This window comes from Eptatretus burgeri, chromosome 14 (genome assembly GCF_056783735.1).
Source record: "Eptatretus burgeri isolate ZD-2024b chromosome 14, Ebu_testis_v1, whole genome shotgun sequence".
Taxonomy (NCBI): Eukaryota; Metazoa; Chordata; class Myxini; order Myxiniformes; family Myxinidae; genus Eptatretus; species Eptatretus burgeri.
The window spans coordinates 61780112-61797020 of NC_140974.1; the positions used below are offsets into that span (position 1 = coordinate 61780112).

General features: G+C 49.8%; 2 protein-coding genes across 11 annotated transcripts in view; one reads left to right on the forward strand and one right to left on the reverse strand.

Moving 5' to 3' along the window:
* LOC147013370 (protein GVQW3-like) overlaps nt 1-8160 on the reverse strand; it is a 39395-nt gene extending 31235 nt beyond the window's left edge. For 2 of the 7 annotated variants that reach the window (XR_015051301.1, XM_085855137.1), the window contains exon 1: nt 7980-8160. The gene's annotated coding sequence lies outside the window, so the exon portion shown is untranslated. Of the gene's footprint in view, nt 1-4909; nt 7452-7979 lie in introns of those variants that run through there. The other 5 variants (XM_085855138.1, XM_085855139.1, XM_085855140.1 and 2 more) reach the window with 4 other exon arrangements.
* LOC147013371 (pre-B-cell leukemia transcription factor 1-like) overlaps nt 7478-16909 on the forward strand; it is an 80127-nt gene continuing 70695 nt past the window's right edge. For 2 of the 4 annotated variants that reach the window (XM_085855130.1, XM_085855133.1), the window contains exons 1-2: nt 8839-9116; nt 9445-9518. In XM_085855130.1, coding sequence (XP_085711256.1) covers nt 8902-9116; nt 9445-9518 — 289 coding nt within the window. In that variant the 5' untranslated portion in view covers nt 8839-8901. Of the gene's footprint in view, nt 7598-8838; nt 9117-9191; nt 9317-9444; nt 9519-16909 lie in introns of those variants that run through there. The other 2 variants (XM_085855132.1, XM_085855134.1) reach the window with 2 other exon arrangements.

The following is a 16909-nucleotide window of genomic DNA, read 5'->3' on the forward strand; positions in this document are numbered from 1 at the left end:
AAACTGCAGACAGCCGGTCATTCGGCCATATGTACAGTTAAACATAGACAGGCCAACACTGCTGTACATGCATGAGCAAACGGTCCAAGTCAGATGTACAGTTCAGTAGAGTATGCAAGCAGCTACGTAAAGTAACGGAGGCAACACTGGTGGAAGATCCAAAGCCGAATATAGGCCACCAGGAATAGCAAATAAACAGTCCAAATCTGCATTGCAAAAGAGTAGACTGCATTAAAAGACCGCCAGTGCCAGGGTCAGCAATGTAGAGCCAGCCGGCTGTGGACGACGGCGATTAGAGCCAGCCGGCTGGGGTCGACGGCGTTCGGAGCCAGCTGGCGAGGGAGGATTGAGTGTAGCGCCAACTGACTGTGGTCGACTGCACGTCGAGCCGGGCGGACTGGTCGACTGCATGTTGAGCCAGATAGCCGGGGCCAATGACAGTTCGAGCCAGTCGGCCGGGGCCAGCCGCATGCAGGGCCGGCTGGCCAAGCTCTACATTGTGTCGAGCTGGTCTTCTGGGGTCGACCGCATGCAAAGCAAGGGTCGACCACATGTTGAGCTGGCCAGCCACGGTCAATGGAGCATACAGTGCCTTCAGAAAGTATTCACACCCCTTGACTTTATCACATTTTGTTGTTTCAGCCTAAATTTAAAATGAGTTAAATTGAGGTTGTTGTTTTTGTCACTGATCTACATGTTATTAAATATCCCATAATGTCAGTGGAATTATGTTTTTTTTTTTAGAACTTTTTACAAATTAATTAAAAATGAAAAGCTGAAATGTTTTGCATCAATAAGTATTCAACCCCTTTGCTATGACACTCCAAATTGAGCTCAGGTACATCCAATTTCCTTTGATCATCCTTGAGATGGCTCTACAACTTGATTGGAGTCCACCTGTGGCCAATTCAATGAATGCGACATGATTTAGAAAGAAACACACCTTTCTATACAAGGTCCCACAGTTGAGAGTGCATGTCAGAGCAGAAACTCTGCCATGAAGTCCAAGGAACAGTACGTAGAACTCTGAGACAGAATTGTGAGGAGACATAGATTTGGGGAAGGGTATAAAACAATTTCTCATGATAAAAGTTCCCAAGAGCACAATGAGCTCCATCATTAGGAAATGAAAACAATATGGAACTCCCCAGACTATTCCTAGAGCTGGCTGTCCAACCAAACTGAGCAACCAGGCAAGAAGCACCTTGATCAGGGAGGTGACCAAGAACCCAATGACCACTACAGGGTTCCTTGGCTGAGATGGGAAAATCTGCTAGAGGGCAACAGTCTCTGCTGCATTTCACAAATGTAGGTTTTACGTGAGAGTAGCCAGACGGAAGCCATTCCTGAGAAAAAGACACATGACAGCACACCTGGAGTTTGCCAAAAGGCATGTGAACGACCCTAAGAGCATGATGCAAAATATTCTGTGGCCTGATGAGATGAAAATTGAACTCTTTGGCCTGAATGCAAAGCGCTACGTCTGACGGAAACCGAGCACAGCTCATCACCAATCTAACACCATCCCGACCGTGTAGCATGGTGGTGGCAGCATCATGTTATGGGGATGCTTTTTAGCTGCAGGGACAGGGAGACTTGAAAGGATATAGGGAACAATGAATGGAGCCAAATGCAGGCAAATCCTTGAAGAAAACCTGCTTCAGAGTGCAAAAGACCTGAGACTTCGGTGAAGATTTACATTCCAACAGGTCAATGACCGCAAGCACACAGCCCAGGAAACACTGGAATGGCTTCAGAACAAGAACATGAAAGTCTTTGAGTGGCTGAGCCAAAGCCCAGATTTGAAACCCATTGGGAATCTGTGGAACGACTTGAAGATTGCTGTTCACCGACGCTCCCCATCCTAATTGACAGAGCTTGTGAAAATCTGCAAAGAAGAATGGGAGAAAATCCCCAAATCCAGATGTGCAAAGTTTGATACAGACATATTCAACAAGCCTCGAAGCTGTAATCACTGTAATCAATGAATGTAATGTAATCAATGAATGTAAAAAGAAAGCTGTACTGCAAAAGGTGCTTCCACAAAGTATTGACTCAGGGGACTGAATACTTGTGTAAATTAGATATTTCTGGATTTCATTTTCAATAAATTGGTAAAAAAATATTCCGAAAAATATGTTTTCACTTTCACATTATGGGGTATTTTGTGTTGATTGGTGACAATTTTTTTTAATTTAATCCATTTTAAATTCAGGCTGGAGCACAACGAAATGTGACAAAAGTCAAGAGGTGTGAATACTTTCTGAAGGCACAGTACAGCCAGCCCACCGTGATTGAAGAACATTTAGAGCTTGCGCTGCCAGTATCAACAGCATTGAGAGTGGGCCGGCAGGTGTTGACGGAGTGAAGAGCAGGCCAGCCGGGGTCGACAACGTTTATAACCAGCCGGTCTGGGTGGACCACGTGGAGAGCTGGCCGGCCTGGGAGGACCGTGTGTAGAGCCGGCCCGACGCGTTTGACCGCAGGTATAGCCAGCCGGACATGGTCTAGCGCATTTTGAATCAGCCCGCCAGGGTCAACCAAATGTAGAGCCAGACAGCCACTGTCTATCGCAGTTAGAGCCGGCCAGCAGGGGTCGGCAGCAGCCGACAGCATGTTGGGCTCGCTGGATGCGGTTGACGGCATGTTGAGCCGGCTGGATGCAGTTGACAGCATGTTGAGCCAGATAGCCAGGGTCAATCACAGTTATAGCAGGCTGGCTGGCTCTGCACGTGGTCAACCGAGGCGGTCAGCTCTGAATGACGTCAACTTGTGTCGGCCGGCTTTGCACGCTTTTGACGCCTGCCGGCTGGCTCTAACCAGAGTCAACCCCAGCCAGCCAAATCTGCATGTGGTTGTCCCCGGCTCTGCATGTGGTTGGCCCCAGCAGGTCGGCTCTGCACACTGTCGACCATGGCCAGCCGGCTTTAACTGCAATTGATCATGGCTGACTGGCTCTACATTTGGGAGACCCTGGCCGGCTGGTTCAAAATGCGCTAGACCATGTCTGGCCGGCTGGCCAGGGTTTAACTGGTCAGGATGGGGATCAACTGTGTGCAGAGCTGGCTGGCCAGGGTCGACCGCATTAAGAGATGACTGACTGTGGTCGACTGCATGTACAGCCAGCTGACAGCGGCTGACCGCATTAAGAGATGACTGACTGTGGTCGACTGCATGTACAGCCAGCTGACAGCGGCCGACCACATGTTGAGCTAGCTGGATGGGGTTGACAGCATGTTGACGTGGCTGGACACATTTGACCGCATGTTGGGCCAGATAGCTGAGGTCAATCAGTTATAGCCGGCTCACCGGGGTTGACCTCATGTAGAGCTGGCCAGCCGGGATCGACCGCATGCAGAGCCAAACAGCTGGGGTCAACCGCATGTATTGCTGGACGGCCGGGGTCGAGCACATGTATAGCCAGAAGGCCATGGTTAACCGCCTTGAGAGCCAACTGGCTGGGGTTGATCGTGGTTAGAGCTGGCTGGCAGAGGTCAAAAGTGTACAGAGCCAGCCGCTGGGGTTGACCACGTGTAGAGCAGGCTGGCCGTGGTTAAACTCAGGTGGAGCCGGACAGATAGGGAGGAACATGTGTGTCGCCGACTGACTGTAAATGACCCCATGTATAGCTGGCCAGCCACGGTCGGCTGCATGTGAAGTCTATCGGCTGGGGTCGACCGCATGTTGAGCCGGCTTGCCAGGGTCGACGACATGGAGAACTGGCTGGCCACAGTGGACTGCATATATGGCCGGCCATCCACTGTCGCCCGCATGTCGAGCCTCACTTCTGTGGCCAACTCCACTTAGAGCCTGACAGCTGAGGTTGACCATGTTTAGAGACTGCCATAACGGGTTCAACCGCATGTAGATCCGCATAGACAGGGTTGACTGCATGTAGAGCTGACTGGCTGGGGTTGATCGCGTGAAGATCCGGCCTCCCTGGGTCGATCACCCATTGAGCTGGCCGGTTGGAGTTGATGACACATTTTGCTGGCTGACTGGAGTCATCTTCATTTCGAGCCAGCCAGCCGGGGTCATCCCCATGTAAAGTCAGTCGGTCAGGGTTGACCCCATGTAGAGCCCGCCAGCCAGGGTCGACTATGTAGAGCTGGCTGGCCGGGATTGACCGCATGTAGAACTGGCCGGCGATGGTTGACCGCATGTAGAGCCAACCGGCCAGGAACGACCGCATGTGGAGCTCGATGGCCCGGGGTTGATCACGTGCAGAACCTGCCGGCCAGTGTAAACCATGTGCTTAGTTGGCCTGCTTGGGTCAACAGCGTGTAGAGCCAGCTTGCTGGGGTTGACTGTCTTGAGTCGGCCTGCCGGAGTTGACGGCATGTCAAGTCAGCCTGCCAGGGTCGATGGTGTGTAGATCCAGCCAGCCACGGTCAAACGCATGTCGAGCCGACCGGCCACGGTTGATCGCACGTACAGCCAGATGGCAGGGGTCGACCGCATCTCGAGTCCACCGACCGTGGCCGATCACAGTTCGAGCCGACCGGCATGCCGCAGTCAATAGCATGTCGAGCGTAGATTTCAGAAAGAGAGGTGTGCACAGAGAAGGGAAAGGATGTCAGGAGAAGGTGGGAGTAAGTGAAAGTGAGGAGTATGCAATGAGTAAGACACATTGTACAGTTATGCATACATTATCAACATAGGGGTCCTTTTACAGCCAAACTTACACCGGCAGAAAATTACAGAACGAGGTACACACAATCATGCGGTTGAGTCGAGTCAATTATACAAGTCCAGATTGAGCAGCGGTAGACAAGTATTGAACATTCACAGTAATCAATGTCTTCACGAGTATTCACAACCATAGCAAACTGTTAATAGGTATGCAACCTCAGGAGCATGTAATCAAAACAATACTTCCACTCTATACAATTCATGGCCCGTTGCTCACTTCAGTTCGTGGTCTATGGTAATTCCCTGTGGGACGACATCCCTTTCTCAGAAGTGTAGTAAAATAGTCGAAAGCAAAACGATAATCCAGTAATTTTGCCTGGAGCCTGCAACAGCCCAACCTGCAATAACCCAATCAAGCATGACCTACAATAGCTCATGCCAACCCATCCTACAAGAGCCCGCAATATTCTGAACTCCAGTCGCCTGCCTGCACTAGCCCGGCCCACATTAGCCAAGGTTACAGTTGCTCACACTAGCATTATTGACCATAGCTCGAACTAGTCCCACCTATAATAGCATGCATGAACCTAACCTACAATAGCCCGTGCTAGCAATCTAGCATGACCTACAATAGCCCACAAAAGCCCGACCTGCACTCACCCGAATGAGTCCATGAGACCTACAACAGCCTGCACTAACCCCCTCCCCTGACTTGTAGTCGTCCGCAGGAGCCTCACCTCAAATATCATATCCTGTACTAGTCCTCCTACGTACAACCTGCTCTTGCTTGCCGTACATATAGCACACTCTAGCCAGACCTACATTAGACCAACCTACGATTCCTCATCTCGGTCCAATATTCAGTGGCCTGCTCGAACCCACTTGACCTGCTGCAACCCACTCTCGCCTGACCTTCACTAACCTGCACTCCCCCATCCTACATATAGTCTGCTGTCGCGTAATCTACAATCGCCCATATTAGCCCGATTTAGGAATAACCCAGACTAGAGCACGCCCAATCTTCAATAGCCTGCACTATCCCTGCCAGGCCTACTATAGCCTGACCTACATTAACCTGACCTTGCCTGCCCGACCTACATTAGTCCACAGGAGCGCAATGTACAATAATTGCTCACACTAGACCAACTTTAAATAGTCCACACTAGCCTAACCTGCAATTGCTTACTCGAATCCGGCATACATTAACCTGCACTAGCTTGCCCTACATAAAGCCAGCTCTCACCCGCCGGCTCTAGGCTGGTCCGTATATAACCCACATCAGATCTATCTACACAGTAGCTCAGACATGCCAAACCAACATTGCCCCACTCTAGACCAACCCACTTGTGTTACAAGTATGTTATATCTCTTTTTAGAACAGCCTTGTGTTGGATTGACGGTTAAGGTGGCTGGCTTAAGATCTTAGGGTCTTGAGTTTCAAGCTTGGGTCTAACCGTTGAAGTAACACCAGGTGGGTTGACTCAGCCTGTCATCCTTCCGAGGTCGGCAAAATGAGTACCAGCTTACCGGTAACAGGGGCCCTGCATCAGCAGCACAGCAGCCCGTGCTGATTTCAGAAAATGATGCAACCATCAGGCAAAGGCTGCATATGAAACGACAACATCTTTTTTTTAGACATTCTGGAAGACCCCGACACCGTTTATTGTGACCGAACGGAACGAAAGTACTCATGGTACAGCACGTACCTGCAAAAGGTCGCTCAGGTAACGCACGTGAAAGATCACTCTCGGCCAATATGGACGAACACCTTAATAAGGGGCTAAGAGTATTTTCAAGTCACGTGTGCCTATTTGCAAAAGCATCTCCGCGAAGGACCATTCTGGGAGGGCTGATGACCGTTTTCAGCATCGTGAGTTTCGACCCATTAACTCCGGTACTCACAGTTGCAGGCAGGTGCACAGGTACACGGCAGCTCGTTCAATTCGCGTTACCCTAAACGCGTCGTGACCCCCGGTTGGTACACGGTAGCCAAAACAAACCCGTGTTGCGGGGTTCCCATTTGCCTGGAGGGCGAGAAGCGACCGCCCGCAGGCACGGAGCGAGCGAGGGACATTAAGGGGGAAACGGATTCGCAGCCCTGATAATTTTCAGTAATTTATGCCGCCTGCGGAACCGTGACCTTCAGCAATGGTGCTCGTAAATATCAAACACTTGGAGGGGGGAAGAGGGGGGGTTTATGCCTCTGAGCCCCCTCCTGTCATCTCGTGGATGTATGTACCCTGCTTAATATTTCCCACTATCTGTACACGCAAACAGAGAGAAAATTGTATTGAATTTGCATAATCGGCGCCGCATTACCATAGCGAATGTATGGAAAGCGCCCATTCAAGGGAAACCCTCTAAATATGCGTGAGAGGGTCCTTTGTGTGAGACAAAGATACAGTTTGACCGTCTCGGAGGGAGACCATTTGATGGAGAGATGGTTCGAACCCTGGTACTCCTGACACCCCTTCCTCCTGAACCCCCCACCTGCGAACCCCCACACCTCTCCCCGGTAAACTTTGTGCTCTGATATGAACGGACAAGCAAATTTGCCAATAAACGTTTAAAAAAAATAAAAAATGAACCTTTGGATTAAAACAATACAATTGATTAGCTGTGGTTGTAATTCGTGTAAACCACAACGCTTTGTTGTTGCAGAGACTTAAAAAAAAAACACACGAAAAACCGCCAACAGAGCGGCTGTGACGGTTAAAAAAATAATAACAATGCCAATTGTTATTGACGACGAATTGTGACGTCATTGTCGCGAACGATTAGTGACGTCATTTGTGCGAATGTCGATCTCGCGCGCCGTGCTTGTGGCCGGACGCCGGCCGTGCTCTTTGAGGACCCGGAGAAAGAGGGTCCAGGTCGACGTGCAGGCGCTGGAATCGAACTATGAAACCGCACCACATGGTGCCACGAGATGCAAGTGCCGACAGACGTGCACCTGCGAACTCAGGTACGAATCCAAGTCCGTTTGGAAGGTGATCGTCTCGTTTGTGTGAACGACCCGTCACCTTGTGAGTCGCACAGTGTACGTTTTAATGACGTCTTTTAACGCCGAGGTTTTCGGTCTTGCCTCGACTTGCCGGTAAACGCACTACCCGGTACTGTACCGGAGCACGAGGCGAGAGTCGCGTGTTTGGAAGAGACTCGCGTGGGGGACGCTGACGTCACGACTCGATCGGATCCGACCGCTCGGGATTCGAACCCGGTAACGCCACCGCACAACTGGCACCTTAAGCCTCGGCTTCTTGGGAGAGCGTGACCTACATGACCTACACTAGCCCCGCATTACCATATAGTACGGAGAGTCCTGTAAGACCGGAGAGTGAACTCACCTGGAAAGGGTGCGAGGGCGACCCATCACTGATGACGCGCCACGAGAAGCGGTACACCAGGCGTTCGGGCTAGGTGCATTGCCAGCGCGAGACTCGTGTTGGTGTAGGTCTTTGCGGGCGGAGCTCACCCCTCGTCGTCGTCCTCCTCCTCCTCCTCCTCTCTTCCTCTCTCCCTCCTTCCAATCTCCACCCCCTCCAAGTACACCACACACACACACGTCCCTCTGTGAACGTCCTGGCATTTCCACCACTCGGACCATCCTCAGGTCGCTTCGTGCGGGTCGCGTTTTCCTTCGACGACCTTCCTCTCGGAGACTTTGCCGTCTCGTTGGTGGCCACGGTCCAAGTACGGACCCTTGAGGGAGAGGAGGAAGAGTTCGGTCCACATATATTAATATCCGTCTACTTAAATGCGTACCGGTGGATTGTACAACAAATCACCGAGGACTGGGGGCGCGTCACGCATCGGACACACGGCGTCGTCTTCCCGGGAGGGTCCGCAGGTGGACGTCTCCAGGTAGAAGATCGAGTGAATTGCTGGAGGAACCGTGAATATCCTGGAGTTACGTTAAATCAACGCACGAGATCCAATCTGTCCCCGTTTATACCCATCGATTAATGGCCGCGTGTGTACGTGAGTGGAGGTGTGCGTGACACGTGCAGCCCGGAGGGGTAGGGTGGACCCCCGAGCTCGAGCGGACCGCAGGAGGAGCCACTTCCTTGTGTGCACACCAGCAGCATTGCTGCAGCATCGCTCTCTCTCTCCTTCTCGCTCTCTCTCTCCTTCTCCTTCTCCCTCTCTCTCTCTCTCAAACGTTTTCCTCCCACCCCTCCAGCCTGCCCTCCTCCCCCCCTTCGCTCCATCCCCTGTCCCCGCGTCTCGAGCCCCCCTCGCGCTCGCTTGGCGGACGCGGCGCGCGCCATGGACGAGCAGCCGCGCCTCATGCAGCCGCACGCGGCCCTGGGCATGGCGGCGCACGCGGGCGTGCCGGGCGTCCTGTCCATGCACGCGCACGTCGGCGGAGGTGGCGGCACACAGGACGGGCCCGATGGCGAGGGGCGTAAGCAGGACATCGGAGATATCCTACAGCAGATCATGACCATCACGGACCAGAGCCTGGACGAGGCGCAGGCGAGGTACGGACGGGTTGAGGGAGAGAGAGAGAGAGAGGGAGTGTGTGAGAGGGAGAGCTGTGGTGGGCGGGTGAGAGTGAGGGAGAGAGTAACGCGCCGGGTGCTTGCACGTCTTGGCGTCTCCATCGCCGCCATTTTACGGCGAATGCTGGAGCGTGTGTGAGAATCTGAGAGGATCGAGAGAGAGAGAGAGAGAGACCCGAGTGCGTACATCGCGCATCAACCCGCGCACGCTCAAACTCTCTCCTCACATCATCATCGTCATCATCATTATTACTATTGTTATTCCCGCGGTCATTGCCGTTATACTCTTGTCGCTGTGTATTTGCAGAAAGCACGGCCTCAACTGCCACCGGATGAAGCCCGCGCTCTTCTCGGTGCTGTGTGAGATCAAGGAGAAGACAGGTGAGGGTCCGTGAAGGGAGGGGAGTCCACGCGATCGCCGCCCCGTCCTTGCCGCGCATCGACCGCGCTCGCCATTTTGATGGAAACTCGTCGCGTTTCACTTTTCATTTCCCAGCGCGTCCGGGAACACAAACTTTCCGCGTCCACCGCTCCCGAGCCCCTGACTCGTAAACCCCTTTCGCCCCTCCCCTTGCCAGCCCGAATTCTGTTAGCCCCGCCCCCCTCGCCACCACAACCATAACCACCATAGGTGCGAGTTGTAACGTCTCGTAACCTCAACTCGTGTTACGTACCACGAGCTTCTCGGCAACTTCGCGATGCCCACTGACTCGTGGAAATGAACGGCTCGGCGCTTCGTGATGGCATCGGGGCATCGTTATAAAATAAATAAATAAATAAATGAATGACACATTTGCTTTTTGATAAATGATCCGAAAGCATCGCTAGTTACGTTGACCGGTACTAGTTAAATTGTTTACCAATAATGATGATGATGATTATTATTATTATTATTATTATTTTACTATCAGTCCCCCCCGACTCCTTTAGGAGATGTCCAGAGAGACCATCAAACTTTGGGGTGTTCAAGGGTCGCGTGAGCTCGAAGAATTTGGACCGGCCCCCCGCTTGTCCGTCCGTCAGTCGTCGTGTCCGAATGTCGCGTGACGGACACCCTCGGACACGTCGCATTGTTTCCACCTTGTTTCAAAGCCGTGTGCGTGTCCGACGCGTGAGTGCTGCACGTCACGTTCGAGTGGCGTCTAAAGTACGCCAGGAATGATAATTCCGCACAGATGTCCATCTCCATTCCACGATATCCCAGGGTCCTCCACTCGAGGATGGACACAAAGATCAACTTTGATCGTACGAGTTCGAAATACACGACGAACCTCCGGCATGCCGCATCTTTTGCTCTGATTTTATTGATTTTTCAGGTTTTTGGGCTTGTTTTGTTTCCACTCTCTTTCTTTCTCCTCTTTTCCTCTCTTTGTTCCAATTCCCCCCCCCCCCAAAGTCTCCCTCCGTTGTCAACGCGTCCTTGGATGCCCGATCCGCCCCAAACTCACGGAGATACATCCCTGCTGGCATCGCCACCAATTCTTTGTGAACAAAAGGCTTTGACGTGGCGGAGATTTATCCCCGCGGTGCCTTTTGTGAGGCTCCAGGCCAGTCTCCACCACCGGCAGCCTTTCCCGCTCTGTTTGTCCTCCCAATCCCTTCCCTGTTCTATTTCCCCCTGAAATTTGCTGCTCTGATAAAAGGGGTTGAAGTACTTAAAGGCTGGGAGGAAAGGTTGTGGTTGTGGTTGGGGGGGGGGGGTGCTTGGAGTATGGCCTGTATTGCGGACAAATTGCCAAGTGAAGCGTGAAGGCATCGGCGCTCTAGGCCGTGGGCAGGAGTAGAAGATGGAGGGCGTGAGGGTGGAGGGGGCGGTAGTGAAGGTGAAGGGGGGGGTGGGGGTGGTTGTGAGGATGAAGAGTTGGAAACAGGGGGTGGGAGAAATTCGGCATGATCGGGTGTCAACCCTTGACCTGACTGCATCCCTCGACTTTTGAGTAATATTACATGTAACAAACTTGAATCTCTCTGTGTTACCTCTAATAATAATAATAATAATAACAAGAAGAACAACAACAATAATGTTGCAATATTTTAGTAATGATAATTTGGTTGAATTGGTTATAAAACTCTGTCGTGCACATGTGTCTTGGCTTTCACATGTTGTAGTGACGTTCCAATGCAGTCGCTGCTCTGCGTACGGCATGATTCTAGTGTACACACGTGTACAATACGTATACCTTGGTGCTTGTTTTGGGCCTTCACTTACCGACTGCAATCACACCAAGTCGTACGAGTGTGTGTGTGTGTGTGTGTGTGTGTGTGTGTGTGTGTGTGTGTGTGTGTGTGTGTGTGTGTGTGTGTGTGTGTGTGTGTGTGTGTGTGTGTGTCACACCCTGCTGGGATTAAGAACCATTATTGCATTGCTACCATTCTGTCTCGGCTGCATGGTGTCAGGATGCCAGTGTTTGGCGTCCCAAGTCCCATTTGTCGACTTTCGGGTACGAAGGATGCAGAGACCGCTGGAAAGACCCGATTGCTCGTCCTGGACACGAGCGGGGGGGTTCCCTTGAAGTCAAAACTGTTGGATTCTCAAGAACGGCTTTTGTCTTTTTGTGATTGCTGCATTTGCGGCCTGCACTGCTCGATGGCACTGTATGGTTGATGGTCTGAATCCGCCCACCTTCTCTATCTGTTTCTGGGAACATAATGATGGCAGCTGCCATATCGCTTCGGTGGTGACTCGGATGCGCTTTCAAGTGACAACTGCAATCGTTACTATTACTGTGCTGCAGCTGTCTTGTAATTTGTGGTGTTTGATGATGACTTTAAAAAATGGAGGTACCACCGAGTATAACTACCTCGCAGACAAGTCTCGGGTCGTGCATTTTGACCACCGAGTGATCTTTATCGGTGATCCGTCGCTGATAACGATACCTAAACATCATACCCGAACCAGGCCTGCTGTGCAGTTGGTGGTGCCTCCATTTTTGAATTCGGTTCTTCCCAACTATAACCAACTTTTTTTTGCACATTTAATGACTATGTAGACGTAAAAATGTGGTGGCGATTCTTCCAAAATCGTTCCTCAATCCATACATAAAGAAAGTTTACATTGTGGATGTCGAGAGGGGGGTTGTGGCAGGCAGCAGACGCTCAGGAATGTTGTGCAGTGGACGGTTAGGAATGGCCATGAATCCACGCCCTGCCAATCCCCATTCACACGGGGTGGTCGTTTCTGTGACTGCTTTTTATGTCCGTGTCCGTCAGAAGTCCACGGCTTTGCACCTCACGGTGAACACACAAGGTTTTTGTATTTGCATCTTCTTTCGATGCAAGATTTTTTTTTTTATCGTGTACAAGCACAAGGAGCATTGATCAAGTGCAGATGGATTTTGTGCTCTGTCCTTGAAAATTTGACTGCTCGCCTTCTCCAGCTCTTCATACTCGGGGCATATTGTCGAATGAAAATTAATGCGTGTGACCTCAACCATACAGCATCTCTGTCTGTAGTGTGAGCTGCACGTTCCTCAAATTAGTGCTTTTTCGCTGGGGAACACGGCTCACATTTTGCAACATACAGTAGGGATGAAACTCCATCGAGTGTGCATGTGCGTTTAGTTTGCCGTCGATCAGCGGTGCGGGCATACCCGATGATCGGTCGTGTTGCGGGCAGATCTGATGATGGGTCGGGATGCAGGAGTCAGGGTAATGAAATAATCTTACAGACGGGATTATGATCACAACGGTATTTGCTACGAGGTGCGTTTTGATGCAAACATGGGAGCACACCACGTTGCTTGCAGACTCTTGCACTCACTCACACAACTGCAGATGTGAGTTGTCAACAAGGCATAATTAGTGAAAAGGACGCAGCCACAGTGTGCTTAACTAAGTGCAAAAAATGGGTCTGCGCAGTAATGCTCTTAATTAGCCGTTTTTTCAATGTAATTAAGGTGTAGTGAATATATTGCAGGAGCTGCTGTGTTGCGACTCATTCAGGATGTGCTTGAGGAGTCGTGGAAACTTGCATTGCAGACCAATGATCCTTGGTACGAATTCTGTTTAATTAGTGTCTGGTCTGCCACTACAGCTGTGTTGGAAGTGCCTTCGGCAACAAAATGTATCTGTCTTCGGTGGTCTGCCTGAAAGCAGGTTCCACGCCGCTGAAGGAGTCTCGCGGCATGTGTGTACGGCATTGGGTGGTTTGCCATTGCCTTCCCATTTTTTTCTGGGTGTCAAGGCAGGAATTTAGATTTTGGCCAAGGTGCTGGCACACAATCACCGGTACCATGGCGATCTTTCACATCCATCGGCACCAAATCCGAACAGACGTCCGATGGACAGCAAAGTTTTGATGCAACTCCCTGCCTGTGAAGCACCAAGGCGACAGTTTGTAGTGAGGTCGAGAATCTAACTCAGACTAGACAGCTCAAAGGCGAGTGCACTACCTCTGAGACGTCTTGCCAGACCTACGAAAATGTATCGATTGACATAAATTACACACACACTCACAGCATTCCCTGCTTGAAGTGTAATGGTGCATATTTTTCGCATAGAATGTCGTTCCTTTTATCAGACACATTGCGTTGTGACTCCTTGCATGTCGTGACCCTCTCGTTTGGAACCTGTGCTTAAAAAAAAAATAAACCCAGAACACAGCAGCAGGAAAAGTGCTTCGGATCAACACTGCAGGGCGGTGTCGACTCGCATCTCCCAGGGGAATCTTGAGTAACCCAGCACCGTCGCACCCCCTCTCGCAAATTGCGTCGACTCTGGGACAGGCTTTCGTGCTCGTAATTGCTGCAGTCTTCTCGAGGCTTTTAATTGCACTCGGCGGTTGCTTGGGGTAAGAGGAGGGGGACTGAGTTGAACGTGGTGATTTCCCCGTGACGCCATTTTTGTAGAGTAGTGTGAATGTGCACGCGCTTTCGACAGACTACATTTATCCATTAACTTGTTTGTACCGCCTTATTTAACTCTTATTTAGCTGGTGATGCTTTTGGAGGAGCGGGTCACTACTGCAACACTCCACCACCTGTGACAAGGAATCCTGTGTAAATGGCAATACATGTATTCATAAATCGCTGAAGCAGGTTGCAACGGCCAAATTGGGTCTGCACTGGCGGAATGGGCCTGCGGTTCAAGCAATATCGACTTACCCAAGCATAAGTGGCGCCACCTCTGGTTTGGAGAGACGGTGAAGTTCAGCAACAGCGGCTTTTGTGTCCGAAAAGGAGAAACGGTTTCTCGTTGAATAGAAGAGTAAAAGTACTGAACATTTGTGTTTCTTGTTTTACGTTTGTTTCACGCAGTCGACGTGGGGTGTTGAGCATCGGGACGTCGATATTCGTGTGCGAGAAAGTTTTCTAAACCAAGTATGAGAGTTTTGTCTGAAAAACATCAGTTGAACACAATTTTCTTTCACGCCATCATTTTGCGGTCAGGACTAGGCCTATTCCTTGGAGGTGCAGACGTGGTGGCAAAGTTTTCCGGATGTGAGATTCCAGTCCTGCTCTTCCAATAAAAGACACTAGTTTTAAACACTGGTTCCATACTGGCCCATCAGGATTTTTCATTCTTTCTTCTTGTCTCAAATCTCGGACTGAGCCTCAGGCATGACTTCCCTTCTTCAAAATCCACAAGCTATGGCGCACGATGCACAAGTAGCATGGAATTCCGCACATGCCACCTCGGTGAGGACATTGCTCGGGAATGCTTGAGAAATGGATGAGGCTATGGGGAGGAATGGCTGGAGTCGGGGGTAAGGCGGTTTCAGTCTCACCTTTCTCTCTCTCTCTCTCTCTCTCTCTCTCTCTCTCTCTCTCTCTCTCTCTCTCTCTCTCTCTCTCTCTCTCTCTCTCTCTCTCTCTCTCTCTCTCTCTCTCTCTCTCTCTCTCTCTCTTTCTCTCTTTCTCTTTCTCTTTCTCTTTCTCTTTCTCTTTCTCTTTCTCTTTCTCTTTCTCTTTCTCTTTCTCTTTCTCTTTCTCTTTCTCTTTCTCTTTCTCTTTCTCTTTCTCTCTCTCCCCCCTTAGACGCCTTATTTGTTCTATCTGTGTAGATTTATCCATTTTGTTTATTTGTTGCTTTGTTCCGTTTACGTTTCCACTCGTTAAATGTGTAACCGACTGAACAGTCTGGGAGGAACTGACTTTTGGCCGAGTAAGTGAAGCGCCTTGGGTCGATTAGAGTCGGGTAAACATTTCTAGCTCTTCTAATGAAATTAAATTGGAAACCAGTTTTAGCACTGGGATTATTTTATTCTTTTAGGTTATTTTGCTCCAGCTTGCAAACCAAAGATTGAATTTGCCTTCGCTTCTCACGAATTGCTGCTTTGGCCAACATGTGGCAGTTTGTGACTGTTTTGTTACTGAATTATTATTTTAAAAATTTTTTATTGTGTGGTCCCTTGGGCGTTGGAACTGTTTGTCCCATACCATAAAGTGGATGTGAACGTGCATCTATTGGTAAAAACACAAACTAATTAGTGTATCATACCCCTTGTGCTGCTTTGAATCTGTAAGGAGGAAATTGTAGGTTTGAATGAGGTTTTATTACCTCCGCCACCAAAGGTGAAGGAGGTTATGTTTTCACCCCTCTCGGTCTGTTTGTCTGTTTGTTTGTGTGCAGGATATCTCAAAAAGTTGTGGATCGATTTGGATGAAATTCGGTGGGCAGATTGGGTGTCTGACAAGGAAAAACTGATTAGATTTTGGTAAAGATACGGATCCAGATACAAGAATTATTTTATTTATAAAGTGATTCTTTCACCGTTGAGAGATAGGGTCAAAAACGATATTTTGCATGATAGTTCAAAAATGTGTTGGTCCCGATATGTTCTCGTTGATCAGGCATTACATGGCGGAGCTATGTGCTCTTCCGAGTGCCCTTCTCGTTTGACTTTGTTTTTAATGGTGTCCGAGGCAAATGTAATACATTGCACACATAATACATGAAGGGGATGCGTTATACATTTGTGGATTTAAAATGGAGTGTTCTCTCGACGTGGGAACAAGTCCTGATTTTGACAATCCCCACCTCCCCCTTACACCTTCCCTTGCTCCTCCCTCCCAATCCTCCGTTCCCATTCCTCCCTCCCTCCTCTTCCACCACCTCATCCCACCCCAATCCTCCTTGCTTCTCCTCCTATCCTCAGTTGTATATATTTTGTAACATAATCCCCATATTTTCTACAAATGCTTATAAATGCAATAAATCGATAGACCTCAGGAAAGTATGCAGGATGCTGCTACAGTTTCGTTAAAGGTACCAAATGGAACTTCGCAGCTATGGTGTAGTGTGACCTTGCACATTGAGTCAACTTCCTCAAGCAAGAAAATGTAAACTTGAGTTATTCGGGCCTTCAAATGCTGACACTTGGTATGCATTACTGGCAAACACAATGTGGGGTTTGCTGTAAACATTTACAAGATGAGCAAACCACAACTTTCATCACTCTGTCCAAGGCATTGCTCAATTCTGTCCATGTTTGGATCTTCCAAATGTTAGTTGGCCATCTTGCACCTCCCTTGCTATTGTTTATACGGCTAGCTATCTGGTTTTGTTAAAAGTCTATAACTTTCATTGTGAGTGGAGAACACATTTGTGGTAATGGCAGGGCATTTGATGATGGTTCAGACGAACGAGAAGGGAGCATCGGCATAGTCACCGGTCACGGGACCTTGCACCGGCTCCCGCCACCCGAAGAAGTGCAATTACGATGCAGAATTAATAGCCACGGTGACGGAGGCTTCTATCTGCTTGATCCCTAATTGCATTTTTGCGGAAAGGGAGAGTAATCGAAAATGGTTTTCATTTCTGCCTCTGTCTTT